Below are 13,616 nucleotides of genomic sequence, written 5' to 3' on the forward strand. Positions count from 1 at the left end.
TTGCACAGAAAAAGAGATATCCTCCTTCAAGACAGGAAGAGAGGCAACCAGCATAGCCACCTCTGCAACTGTAAAATAGCTGTTCATCCTGTAGAAGTCAGTGTAAGAGTCTGGACCCATCCCCTAAGCATAGCTGCCCATTTTCTCCTTGGTGCTCCTCCTCCAGAGACAAATCCATGGCACCCAAGATGACTCTCTTGCTGTGTTTAGCACAATGGTCAAGAGAAGCACTCTGACATGACTTCAAATCCTGGTGCTGCCCCTTATTGCTGTGTGACCTTGGTAAATTACTTAACTTCTCCTTGCTTCCATCTTATCTTTCTAATGAGCCACGAAGAGAACACAGCTCCTAGGGTGGTGGTAGGATTAACTGAGTTAACACATGTAAAATGTCCAGAACAGTAACTGGTACAGTATAAATTCCCAATAAGCTATTATGATCACGGTCATTACCGCACTTTTTTTGTGTGGGGGTCTTTGCCAACTAAATACGACTTCTTGCAGGCAAGGCTTGTGGCTTATTTCAGCTCTATATCGCTGGCACAAGAGGCAGGGTGGCTGGCACACAGCAGGCCTCAGCTACTGTGTATTGAATACATTTGTAAAACTGCCATCACAGCTCAAGAATCCAGTTCTCCTAGGTCACCCTCACTGCCACCTCCTAAACTCAGTTAGCTTAGTTCACCTTGGCTAGGTTAAATATCTCTTCTAGTTTGGTTTTTATATTACAATGTGGTGACTATCATTGGCCCTTCTCACTAGGTTCATACTTTATTAAATTTTAGAGCTTAGAAGAAATTTAGAGATTAATAAGTCTAACTCTTTCATTGTATTATACAAATGAAAAAACTGAAGCTAACAGAATTTAAATGCTTTACTCATGTAAGATACACAAGACAACCTGCACGAGAGCTGGGCTGTGTTCTAGTATACTGTGATGCCATGTTGTGGCCAGTGTTTCACTGTTTAAAAATATGACTCTTATCATGTCCCTCTCTGCAGTAGCAATTCCCAACTCTTTCACAACCTAGCCCCAGCAAGCTGCACTGATCCTCCAAAACCCAGGCACTATTACGCCATGTACCCTTCATCCTGCTGTTAATTCCACCAGGAACCCCTGCCTATGTGGTCCACACCTCAAACCCAGGGTCTATATGATTCCATAGACTATTTTATATTCTATACCATGCTTTTTTCATGACAAGTAATGTTACCCCAAATTGCTATTTGTAGTTCTCCAACACACGAAGACCTACCTTCTAATTTCTCCCATTCCTTCTCTTTTTCTAACCTTTCTACGTATTATCAAGGCACAACCAATACATACGTTATGGGTACATCTTTGTACTGTGGTTGCTGTGGTACATTACTTCCTTCCAACGGAATCTGAGTCACCGTGGGCATGGACTTATTTACAAGCACTTGTTTGTTTTCTACTTTCTCACCTGAGAAGAAAAGAAAAGTGTTAGGCATATTGTTATCATCTGTGTGGAATAAAGATTACGAACTAGGCACAGATGAACATGCCTATAGTCCCAACTACTTAGGAGGCTGAGGTAGGAGGACTGCTTGAGCCTAGGTTGAGGCTGCAGAGAGCTATGACCATGCCACTGCACTCCAGCCTGGGCAACAGAATGAGACACACACACACGCACACACACACACACACACATCATAGTGTATATAAAATAAAGAAAATAATTCAGAGTACTATGTTAACATAAGAAATATCATCTCAGTAAATAGCAATTTTATATATCTCTTAGGATGTTAAGTTTTCATCACTTATTTTTATTTACAGTTATTTCAACCAGTAATAAGCCACCACCAATTCAACTTGGGCAATGAGGAAATCAAAATATTTCTTTGGTTTTGCTGTTATTCCCATTTTTGCTTTGTATCTCTTCCTGGTAAGCTCAAAGACCAACTACCTGTAGTACTGTCATAGCGCATATTTTCCAAGCCATACTGACCAGTGTTAGGATGAGAAAAATCCTCCAAGAAACAAAGGCAGACAGAGGGAGGAGAAGTCACGTATTCTGTGTCTCTTTGGAATCACAGCTTGATAAAGCATTCACCACCCACAGGCCAACCACGACAAAGTCATGTGGATTTTCCTCCTAACAACTGGGTTCTCTCTACCTTCACCACAGCTCCTGGTACCAGGTCTACCTTCTATTTCAGTGCCCTTCTAATCCTTTTTCTACACTGTAGTCAGAATGATCATTTCAAAACACATATCTGAATATATCACTGCTTTTAGGATCATAATGAAAATAGTATCAAGGGCTCAGCATGGTAGCTCACGCCTATAATCCCAGCACTTTGGGAAGCCGAGGTGGGTGGAGAACTTGAGCCCAGGAGTTCGAGACCAGCCTGGGCAAGATGGTAAGACCTCATCTCTACAAAAAATACAAAAAACTAGCCAGGCACGGTGGCACGCGCCTATGGGTCCCAGCTATCCAGGAGGTTGAAGTGGGAGAATCGCTTGAATCCAGGAGGCAGAGGTTGCAGTGAGCTGAGATTGTGCCACTGCGCTCCAGCCTCGGTGACAGACTGAGATCCTGTCTCAAAAATAAAATTAATAAAATAAAGACAATACTAACACAGTTGCAAAGACTTGCTTACTCTGGCCCCTACCCCACGCGTCACCCACCAACTCATGCGCACCATGCTTCCCTGCACTCTCTTCTTGTTAGCCGCACTGGTCTTCTTTCAGATCTTTTAACTACCAAGCTCTGGGACCCTTGCACAAGCTTTTCTTACTACTTAGAACACGCTCCCTGACCCTCTTGTTTAGTTAACTCTTCCCTATCCTTCAGATTCCAGCTCACTTACTTGGGGAAGGCCATGCTGATCTTCCTAACTAGGTCAAATCCTCTTGCTATAAAATGGCCTCATAGCTACCTATATGATTCCTTAACCTGCGTTTGTGCATGATCCTCTGATCAACGTCAGTCTCCTGTACCAGTCTGTGAGACCCATAAGGGCAAGGACTATTTGTTTCATCAACAAAATGCATTACAAGTTTGTAATTATAATGGAGTTATACCTTTGCAGGGGGATAAAATTCTAAAGTAGTCTGTAAGCTAAATGCGTAAATGAAGAAATACCAGTGCAGATGCAGGGACACGAACTACTCTAAATATTTCCTTAAAGTGGCTTTTCTATTATTCAAAATTATAACTAAAAAATTATAGTTAGCATAGATTACTGATAGGTAAAAACATAGTGTATAGAAAAACAAACTGGAAGGAAATTCATCAAAAATGACCTCATTGGTTGAGTTTGGATAGTGGTTTTATAGGTTGTTACGTTTTTCTGCCCTTTTTGTCAAATATTCAGAAATACTGTTGAATAACATATGATTTCAAAGGTATATATTAAAAATTTTTCTTTTAAAAGGCTTTTACCTGGAGAACAAATACCATCTGCATCTAAGATTTCATGTCGCCAGATAGGTTTCCTTGTGGCAGCATCCAACATGGGCCCCATCACTTTATCAAAAGTCTGATTGGTGTATCGTTTCAATGTACATTTAGCATTTTTATATACAAGGCAGCGCCCAAAGCCTAAAATGAAACCAAAATGGGCATTAGAACCACCAGTAATCCAAAGCTATAAGAAAACATGGATTTGTGCTACTCAACAATCCCCTCCACCTCACTCTCCCCCAAATCCCAAAACTTCTCTGTATCTGGGACATAGTACAAACCAAATAAAAATCTGATAATCTGAAGAAGTGGCACAGGACTTGTCCCCTACCTACTGTCTGTGTAAACACTGGAATCTCTACAACCATTTTCTGCACGGAATACACCTTGTCAAACTGGAGAAGGGTGAGAGAAATCTAAGACTGGCACTGTGATTCTTTCAGAGGACAGAGCCCTAGAATATTAGAATTGGAAAGGGCCTTAGAAATTACCTGCTTAACCTATCTCTTTCACAGGCACTAGGAGTGAGGTCCAGAGAAATTAAGTGGCCAAGGTCATCTGGCAAGTTGGCAGCAGAGTTGAGGATTGTGTTAAACAGCACAAGTCCACTGACTCCTGAGCCAGGACACACATCCTTTTGGTACACAACTTCTGCTAACCTTCCCTGGAAAGTTTTCCTTTTTAAAATTTGGCATTTAGAGCAAGTTCTAAGCCAGCAAGTAAAAACATTAATTTTTCTCCAGAGAAGAGACAGAATGAAAAAAGAACAATCAAATTATTTCAATGGGAAAAATAGTTCTCCTCTGCCCTAAAGATTGGAGTTTAATTACATTTTTAGATTGTATTTATCTAGTGGATGAGGGAAAAGCTGTGAAGTCAACTAACAATCTGAACATCAAGAAAAATAAGCTGTTTACCAATAGATCAGAAAAATAAAAGGAAGAAAAATAAGCAAAAAGGACAGAAGAAAAACCTTTGGGTGGGGCAAAAAAACTCAACCACTGAATCCCTAAAAGAAAAAATCCATGAGTTGTAGAGTTACCCAAAACAGCTGTCATTCCTTCAACACTATAATTTCCTAAGATTCTGTGGCTGCATTTCTTTCTTTTTCCCCTTTGGCCAAGCAGTTATTTTAAACTAGATTATCTTACTAATCTCCTCAGGATATATTGAGTCATGCCAGAGTTCACTTAAATAAGAAAATGTCTCGGGATTCAATGCCAGTTATTACTGATGAAATAAATGCATGGCTGTAAAATCCTTCACTTAACAATTTTCCACCAAAAGCAGAAATCTAAGAATGTGACTTTAGAAATCAATCAGGTAAAAGTGGATTTATAAATAAAATCTCAGGGCTGTAATGTAATTTTTTAAATATGAAGGTGACTGTGAGATGAAGTAACGAATTTCTACAACTGGACGTCATATGAAGACATTTGTGTCTTTAAGCAAGGCCGTAGTCATCATGGCTCCTAGGAAATTGTGCATGGCCATAATAAACTGGGCTCAGAATGCCAGCTGGTTTGGAAACATTACATGATCTTGAAATTTCATATAGTAGCCATTAACTGCAACATGCTGGAGTGTAATGTGAATCTTAACTGCATGAAATCAAGAACTGTTTTCTTCAAAGTGTAAATAGACATTTTATTTACAGGTGATAGCTTAAGAGCTAGCGGACAGTAAACTCAGATCATTAAATTGGGTTGCAGAGTTTCTGACAGACATCACAAAGTCTTCAGATTTCCACATAAATGTTACCAGTTAATCAGAAAGGAAAACATCTAGTTTTAAAGCATGGCTGTTGTCATTTGGAGGAAAAAAAGAGGCATAAATTAAGTGTGGCCAACATTAATGCCAAAGACACATGTCTAGGAGTACTATTATGGCTGCCTAGCAACTACAAAGAGGGAAGGGGAAGGCATAGTGGGTATGCCAGAAAGGAAAAAGAGAAATGGAGATTATGAATAGAGAAGTCAGACTTCAGATCAGGTGATGTCTAACAAATCACGAAGTGGTGACTTGCGAAAGTAATTGTCAAAAACAGAAAGAAAAGCAGAAAAACTCCATGCCAGAGTTTGCGGCCATATATTTTTAACTTTCGTCACTTGGCCAAAGAAGGTACCAAATTATGAGGTTACGCAAATAAGAAACAGCCTTTTACATCCAGATATTGCTACTGCCCTCTCAAACAGGTTTGTTAACAATATATATCACTAGATACAGTGAAAACACATATTCATATATTGTAATTCCTGCTGGAAAACAAACACATTCTTACATTTTTTTCTCTTTGAAGGACTGTCTCACGTAACCAATAAAATAACAAAGAAGAAAAATATTCTGTAGTAGTACGTTTAACAAATTATCTCAATATACTATTCATTAAAAATGACAAGAAAGCCAACATCAAAACTCAACCACCTCCTGTTTCTATATCATAAAATTCAAATATCTTGAAATGACATTAACCAAGTGATCTCTACATTAATCATCCCTATATCTAATTCTGCAAAAAGCACCTTTGGCGTTAGTTTTGAAAATTCACTTACCTCTGTCTAAAGAGGCCTTGTTTAAAACAAGAGCATCTTCAATATCATAGCCACTATAGCTCATCACAGCAACTGTTGCATTCTGTCCAGCTGGCAGTTTCTCAAATTCTATCAATTCAATGGTTTTTGTCTTAACCATGGGTTTTTGTGGATATGCTAGTAGATACATGAGAGTATCAATTCTGTTTCGCTGGTTGTATCCTATAGTACCTGCATTGATATTGAAGAAAACAAAATACAACATTCTATTACTCGAAATAATAAGGTAGTAAAGAATATAGAGATAAATACATTAACATCACTAATCAAAATGAAGAAACTCTTCAGGTTCAACATTTCAAAAGCAATACTCTCATGGTGGCTTAACAACTTGTAAAAGCAACTTTTCTCACTAATATTTAAAGTTTTAAAGTCCTACAAAGAAGGAAAAATATACTCAGAGTATATTTTAATTTAAATAATTTAGACTTTTTGGATTTATATTATCCCATTTAAGGGATTTAGTTTCCACTGGTTAACTTCACAATGAACAATTCTTTATTTGTTTCTACCGTGTTCGGGCCTGCTGGGGAGAGGTAATGTAAGATAACACCCAGTGTTCACATCCAAGGAGCTTATAAAATGGATAAACAGGTATATTCCATAAAAAGAAATAAACAATTACAAAAGTTCTAAATGAAAAAGAATACAGAAGAGAAGGAAAGAAAAAGAATGAACAAAGAGGAATTCAAGTGAGAGCAAGGAAGAGGGGATTATTCATTTATTTGATGATTCACTTATTAAGCAGTTAATAAACACCTACTCTGTGCCAAACACTGGAGATAAAACGGGAAAAGGCTTGGTCCCTTCCTTAAGAAATCTAGGGTACAGCCCAATCAGGGGTGGGCTCTTCCCTCCTTAGCAATCAGTCTTTCCACCTGATTATTCCTCAGAAGGGTGTTATTGGGTCACTGTCAACTGAACATGAAATCAGAAGGTTAACCCTTTCTCTCATTTCCCCTCATAAACACACTGGGGTTCATGGACCTGTCTGAAGAAAAGTCTTTTAGTCTCCTGGGCTTGTGGGCACAGAACTGATGCTACACAGAGACATTAAATTTGGAAAACTCAGGCTTGCTCTACCGTTGAGCTTGAGTGTGGGCTACAGAGCCTCTTTAACTTCTCCTAGGTATCTCTTTTTTTTCCCCCCGTGAATAGCTAAGAACAGATGTTAGTGTTAGAAAAAAGAAGGTAGCTTTAAGCCTCTCTCTCTTGCACATGCTTCCATAGTGACATATACACAACACAGACACCACACACACACTCCAAAGTACCTAAGTGCCATTTCACAGAGTTACACCCTAGGGTGTGCAGACACCAAAACTCAATATTCATTTCCTTTAACTTTTTCTCCATACTCATGTCATTAAATCAATGATGATTTCATTTTGGGGATGAAAATAAGCTATTCAGGCTGAGGGTGGTGACTCATGCCTGTCATCCCAGCACTTTGGGAGGTCAATGTGGGTGGATTGCTTGAGCTCAGGAGTTCAAGACCAGACTGGGCAACATGACAAAACCATGTCTCTACTAAAAATGCAAAAATTAACTGGGCAAGGTGGTGTGTGCCTGTAGTCCCAGCTACTTGGGTGGCTGAGGCATGAGAAGCACTTGAGCTCAGGAAGTAAAGGTTGCAGTGAGCTAAGATCATATCACTATACTCAAGCCTGGCCAACAGAGCAAGACCCTGTCTCAAAAAAAAAAAAAAGAAGAAGAAGAAAAGAAAAAGAAAATAAACGAAGCAGCAAAAATGATACGGTACTCCTTGACAATTACTATTGAAATAAATAGTAAATATGTAGGGAATATCTAGTACAGTGACAGTGCCACGCTTATTATATAGATTATAGATGCTCAATAAATGTCAAGTGAATTAAATTGAAGAATCCCATTATACTTTTTATGCCAGTATGTGCTTCAATCTCTAAAAACTTAACAGGATTCAGCTGAAAAACAAGTCAAACTGAACCTCATGAACTATTTATTGAGTTTGCACTATAAATTGCCAATTAATTTATGCTATTTTAGTGCCAACTAATAAACTGGGCAGGATACCTGGCAATAGATCACTTACTGTTTTAGAAATAAGATTACTACTGCTGGGATTATGGTAGAGTTCACTGACAATAAGTTTGTCCTTTTATATGAAATCACTTAAAATTTATGTTGAGATTTCAGTTCCAATTGTATACTTTACTCAGCTGGAGACAAGGGTTCAGGCAATGTCCCACCAGGCTGCCAAACATGTCTTCTGAAACCCGAGACACGCATTATTATGCAGCAGGGAAACATAAATGGCTGCACCTCTAAACAATGGTGAAAGAGACTGGATCCTGCTATAAATTGTGCTACCAGGCCCAGAACATAATTCTCAGGCATTACAACTGACCACTGAATGGATGAACAACAAAATAGTTTAGCAAATGTTTAGTGCTTATGACATCAAAAAGTTTTCTCTAAAGGCTTTTCAAAGAACTTGTGAGAGTATACATGTACGTGCATTTTTAGCAGCACCGATTATGGGTGTGTAAGTTAAAATGTTAAAATAGGATTTATAAACTATTCTATGTCATAAAACTTCAAAATGCTATCAGATTCCCAGATTTTTATAAAAATAATGAATGGCTGACTAACCATTTTGCCAAGAAGCAATAGGCAAGCAAATGATAGGGCTTGTCTGTGTGCAGCACATGCTCAAACTTTGATTCCCCTATTACTATTTTCAGTTTCCTTAAAAAGGGAGACCACTCATATATGGATTTTCTTTTCCCTCTACTGCCCCTGAGACAGCAAGACCAATCTCTCCCTTCCTCTACACCTCAGCCTACTCAGTGTGCAGACGACGAGGAAAAAGACCTTTATGATAATCCATTTCCACTTAAAGAATAATAAATATATTTGCTCTTCCTTATAATTTTCTTAATAACATTTTCTTTTATCTAGCTTATTTGAATTGTAAGAATATAGTATATAACACATATCACATACAAAGTAAGTGTTAATTGACTATGTTATTGGTAAGACTTTCAGTCAACAGTAGGCTATTAGTAATTAGCTTTAGGGGAGTCAAAAATAATACATGGATGTTTAACTGTGAGAGGAGTTGATGCTCCTAACCCCTGTGTTGTTCAAGAGTCAACTGCAACACTGGTTGAGCATCCTTAGTCAAAAATCCAAAGTCCAAAATGCTCCTAAATCAGAAACATTTTGAGCACCAACATGCCGCCACAAGTGGAAAACTCCACACCTGACCTCATGTGATGGGTTGCAGTCAAAACTTAGTCAAACTTTGCTTCATGTACAAAATTATTAAAAGTATCGTATAAATTACCTTTAGGCTACGTGTATAAAGTGTATATGAAACTTAAACGGATTTCATGTTTAGACTTGGGTCCCATCCCCAAGATATCTTATTATGTATATGCAAATATTTCAAAATCCAAAAAAATCCAAAATCTGAAACACTCCTGGTCCTAAGCATTTCAGGTAAGGGATATTCAACCTGTAATAAATAACAGAGCTCCTGACTTCAAGGGGCTTATAATTTACATTCTACCAGAAAAGGCAGCCTGTTCGTGATCCACAATGGACAGGAAAAAAATGAGAAAAGAAGTTAGTTTTGGTTGAGAAGAATTTCAGTAAGCTTTATAGGTAACATTACATAGAAGACATAGAAAATCTTTTATATGTTACTCAACAAAACTGGGATTCAGCTTCCTTGTCAGAACAAAAAGAAGTATGTATTATATTTCAAAGGATTATTATTGTGATTTAAAAAAAAAGGGCTGGGCATGGTGGCTCACACCTGTAATTCCAGCACTTTGGGAGGTCAAGGCAGGCAGATCACATGAGGTCAGGAGTGCGAGACCAGCCTAGCCAACATGGTGAAACCCTGTCTCTACTAAAAACAGACACACACACACACACACACACACAAAAATTAGCTGGGCATGGTGGCGTGCGTCTGCAGTCCCAGCTACTCAGGAGGCTAAGGCAGGAGAATTCCTTGAACCCAGGAAGTGGAGGTTGCAGTGAGTTGTGATCGTGCCACTGTACTCCAGCCTGGGTAACAGCAAGACTCCATCTCAAAAAAAAAAAAAGAAATAATGTATGTAAAGAATTTGGATACTCAGTAAGTGGCAACATTATTTATAATCAATATTAACAATATTAGTAATAATAAAAATACATATCTTATTACCCTATAATATCATTCATTCTACCTCCCACTCAAGGCTACATACTAAACTTAGAGTACTCAACTGTACCTCCGTATATATTCATTGCTAACATTCTAGTCTTAGAAAATACCACATAAGCTTATACCTAAAATAGCTACAATAATTAAAAAAAACTTTAACCAATAGCAAAATTTGAAAAATAATTTCCAGGGTAATTTGGCCAAAACATTTTTTGCATTTTGTACCCTCAAATGGACAAAAAATAAATATGCTAAAAATCAAATCAAACAGAAAGGGGGAGAAGGTGTAGGATGAAACAAAATTTTATGAGGATCTTTGTATATTGTGTTTTTAGTGTCTCAAAATCCTCCAGCCTCTTTCTAGTACATCTCAGCCTACTGTAAAGTGGGGAACAGAAAGGAAGAAACTATCGACTTAGGAATAGAATCTATTGAAAACAAACATAAAAACAGAAGCTGCATTCACTCCTGAGCTTAGAAAAAAGTCCCAGTAGTTTGCAGTTGAAGCGGGAAGGGGTAGTGAGAAGGAGCCACTGTTGAGGTCTGGGAAGGTCTGTGCTGCATATTCATTAATTGAGCTGATAGTAACTGAATGATCCTTTTACACAGGAGAAAGTGTTCCACTAGAGGATTACCAACTAACAAATGGGCAGGATATGAAAGTGTGGCTCATGTGAACTTGGCATCGGGTGCCAATGAGATGACACAAAAGGTGGCTCCAACACACAGCCCTTCCTGGTAGTGCTGAGTGACCTGGAGATCCAGCCATTTCCAGATGTCCACCTGACCTTCTTGCTCTGAGCCATGTCACAATACACACACAGCCACATCCATGGAGAAGTGCTTCTCAGTGGCACAGTAAGATGCTGTGTGGGAACTCGAACTTTATTAATAACTTAAAGCACCTAAGATTGGAGAACACCCTCTGCTGGTGTTTTATCGTGGATTAGCTCCCTTTCACACACAAGGTAAGGCTTTCCATCTCTGTGGTTTGTGGGTCTCCTTCATAGTGATAGAAAATGACTTTCTCTCATTTCTTCACTCTCTTGCGGAGTAGTGGGAGGGATAGTAGGGAATAGTAGAGAGCAAATTTTCCAGACTGGCTAGAATATTTAGTGAATTAATTCTAAGCTACTATTTTCCATGTTATACATGGACTGGACCAGCAGACAGAGGAATAGCAACTAAAATATTATTTTAGAAAATCCACATAGAATCTCTGAATTTAAATAATCTTCAGCAATGGCTCATAATAAAAACGGGATACAGTGTGAGTTTTAGTTATCAGCTGTCAAGACTGCAGGAATTAAAACGATCCAGAGAAGTCCTACTTAACGTGCGAAGTCTGCATTATAGACCTGGGTATCTGCTGTAGGTTTTCTCCCTCTGCCGACCTTTTTCCTTTTGTCGTTTTTCAAGCAGACTTTGCTCAATACTTCTGCAGCTATTTCAGTGTCCACAGAGAAATGCTGCCGTGTTATATGCCAACTCTAAATGTACTTTTATCTCGCTGCTTTTCTTTCCAGTCAGGTGTTTTATAATAACAAACAGTAACAAAGGCTTTTTTTTATTACTTAAGATATTCAGTGGCTTTTGTCTTCCTAGCGTCAGCAGTAACGTCAGAGGATTGTATCCAAGGAGCTAAATGTGCAGGACCCAGGGTCAGAGCAGCTGAATACACCAACCTCAGAAAACACAGACAATGAATTGCAAATGACACTCAAAACAAAACGAGAAAAAAAACCTTCACACAGAAAACTACAAAAGAACTCTACAGACACTGAATTGGCTTTCTGTACACACTGATCCTGCTTAACTGTGTGTGGTAACTAACCAAACGTTTCAGATACTCATGGCCACATATAAAGGGTTTTTCTTTTCTTTTCTTTTTCTTTTTTTGTGGGGAGCGAAGTTATAAAAATAAAAATATTATTTCTTTCTTTCAAGTCTATTCTTTATTTTTTAAAAAAGCTTCACTACATGGAGATAGCTGCAGCTCTTTCTGTTTCGATCTTCAAACACACTAAAGAGTGGCATTAGCGATGAAGTGATTAGTCTTCCGTTAATTCTGCTGAAGGTTCCACACAAAAGGTGTATTGTTTCAGCTGGGATTCACATCATGAAACAAAATGGTTTGGTAAACTCAATAGAAGTGATAGCCCTTTCATGACACACAGGGTTCAGTACTGTATATTTCAACTTGTTAGCAAGTCAGAAGCACAAGCGGGAAATCAGCCTACACCGCTGCTGAGGATGAATGGGAAAGGCTAAATTGATGAGCTGCTGTTTAGATTTTCCCACTGGGAATGATTCTCAACTGTCCAGGCATTACATCATTCAGGTAAATAGTAGCAGGATAAAATGCTTTTTATTTCTTTGTAGCTAACCAGAGGGCAATATAAAAACTTGAAAAGAAATATATCTACTCTCTATCCATAATGAAGAAATAGGGTTTCTTAATTGCCAAGCTATGGTCAGTTGCAGCTGGTTGTCGGTAACGGAGGAGCTAAATGCATTCCGGTTGTTACCCAAAGGCAATGCAATGCCTCCCTCTCTACATTTTTACAGTTTCTTTATGAAGTTCCTTGCATCATACTTTAAATCAGAGATGGCAATCATACTGGTGTCATGGGCATATACGAAAATAAAATTTATTGAATATATTAGGATTTAAATGATTTTAAAAAACATTTCAAAAAGCTTTATAAGTAAACCTTTTTTTTTGTGGCGGGTAAGGGGGCACCGGTATTCTCTCTGTATTACCTTCAAGATAAAACTCAAACTCCTCAACATATGGCACTTCCCCTTCACGGCTCTGTACCATGCTACACTAGGCAGCCACACCAAAGAACTGAGACCTCTTATGCTATACTTGCTCACACTTCCATACCTTCAAATATACTCAGTCTTCCAAGACTCAGCTCAGCTCTGCCCTTCAGAAACAACCCACTCTCACTTTAAGTGACCTTCCTCCTCTAATTTTCTTAGATTTTGGTTGTCAATTACAGCATTTATTACACTAGATTGGGAGATTGGGTTACTGTTTTTATTTGTTGGTCTCTTCTACTAGACCCTGAACTCCCTGAGCATAGGACTCTGCCTCATCTCTCTATTTTCAGGCTCCAGCCTCATGTCTAGTCTACAGTTACGCTCAATAAATGTTACAAATGAATAAATAAATATATGAAAGAGAAAGAGGAAGGAAAATAAACTCAGAAATCAGTGTGACATGAATTGGATAAGTTTTAGGAGATACATTAGCAATTGCAAGGGTATAATGGGTTCGGGGATTGTCAACCAGGCAATTACTAGGTACATTTGAATAGACATCGTACATCTTTATCTGTTTTTTTCTCCCTCTTCCTCCTTAAGCTTGAGTTTTTCTGCCCT

At 38.4% G+C, this 13,616-nt stretch overlaps 1 protein-coding gene across 3 annotated transcripts in view; it reads right to left on the minus strand.

The window, feature by feature from the left end:
- The window catches only part of POLR3B (RNA polymerase III subunit B), a 144,666-nt gene that overhangs the window by 43,765 nt on the left and 87,285 nt on the right, over positions 1-13,616 (minus strand). For all 3 annotated transcript variants that reach the window (XM_033220786.1, XM_033220787.1, XM_033220788.1), the window contains 3 exons: positions 5,987-6,196; positions 3,414-3,572; positions 1,328-1,445 (listed from right to left, as the gene is read on the minus strand). In XM_033220786.1, coding sequence (XP_033076677.1) covers positions 1,328-1,445; positions 3,414-3,572; positions 5,987-6,196 — 487 coding nt within the window. The remainder of the gene's footprint in view (positions 1-1,327; positions 1,446-3,413; positions 3,573-5,986; positions 6,197-13,616) is intronic.

The sequence above is a fragment of the Trachypithecus francoisi genome, unplaced genomic scaffold (genome assembly GCF_009764315.1).
Source record: "Trachypithecus francoisi isolate TF-2019V2 unplaced genomic scaffold, Tfra_2.0 Lachesis_group11, whole genome shotgun sequence".
Lineage (NCBI taxonomy): Eukaryota > Metazoa > Chordata > Mammalia > Primates > Cercopithecidae > Trachypithecus > Trachypithecus francoisi.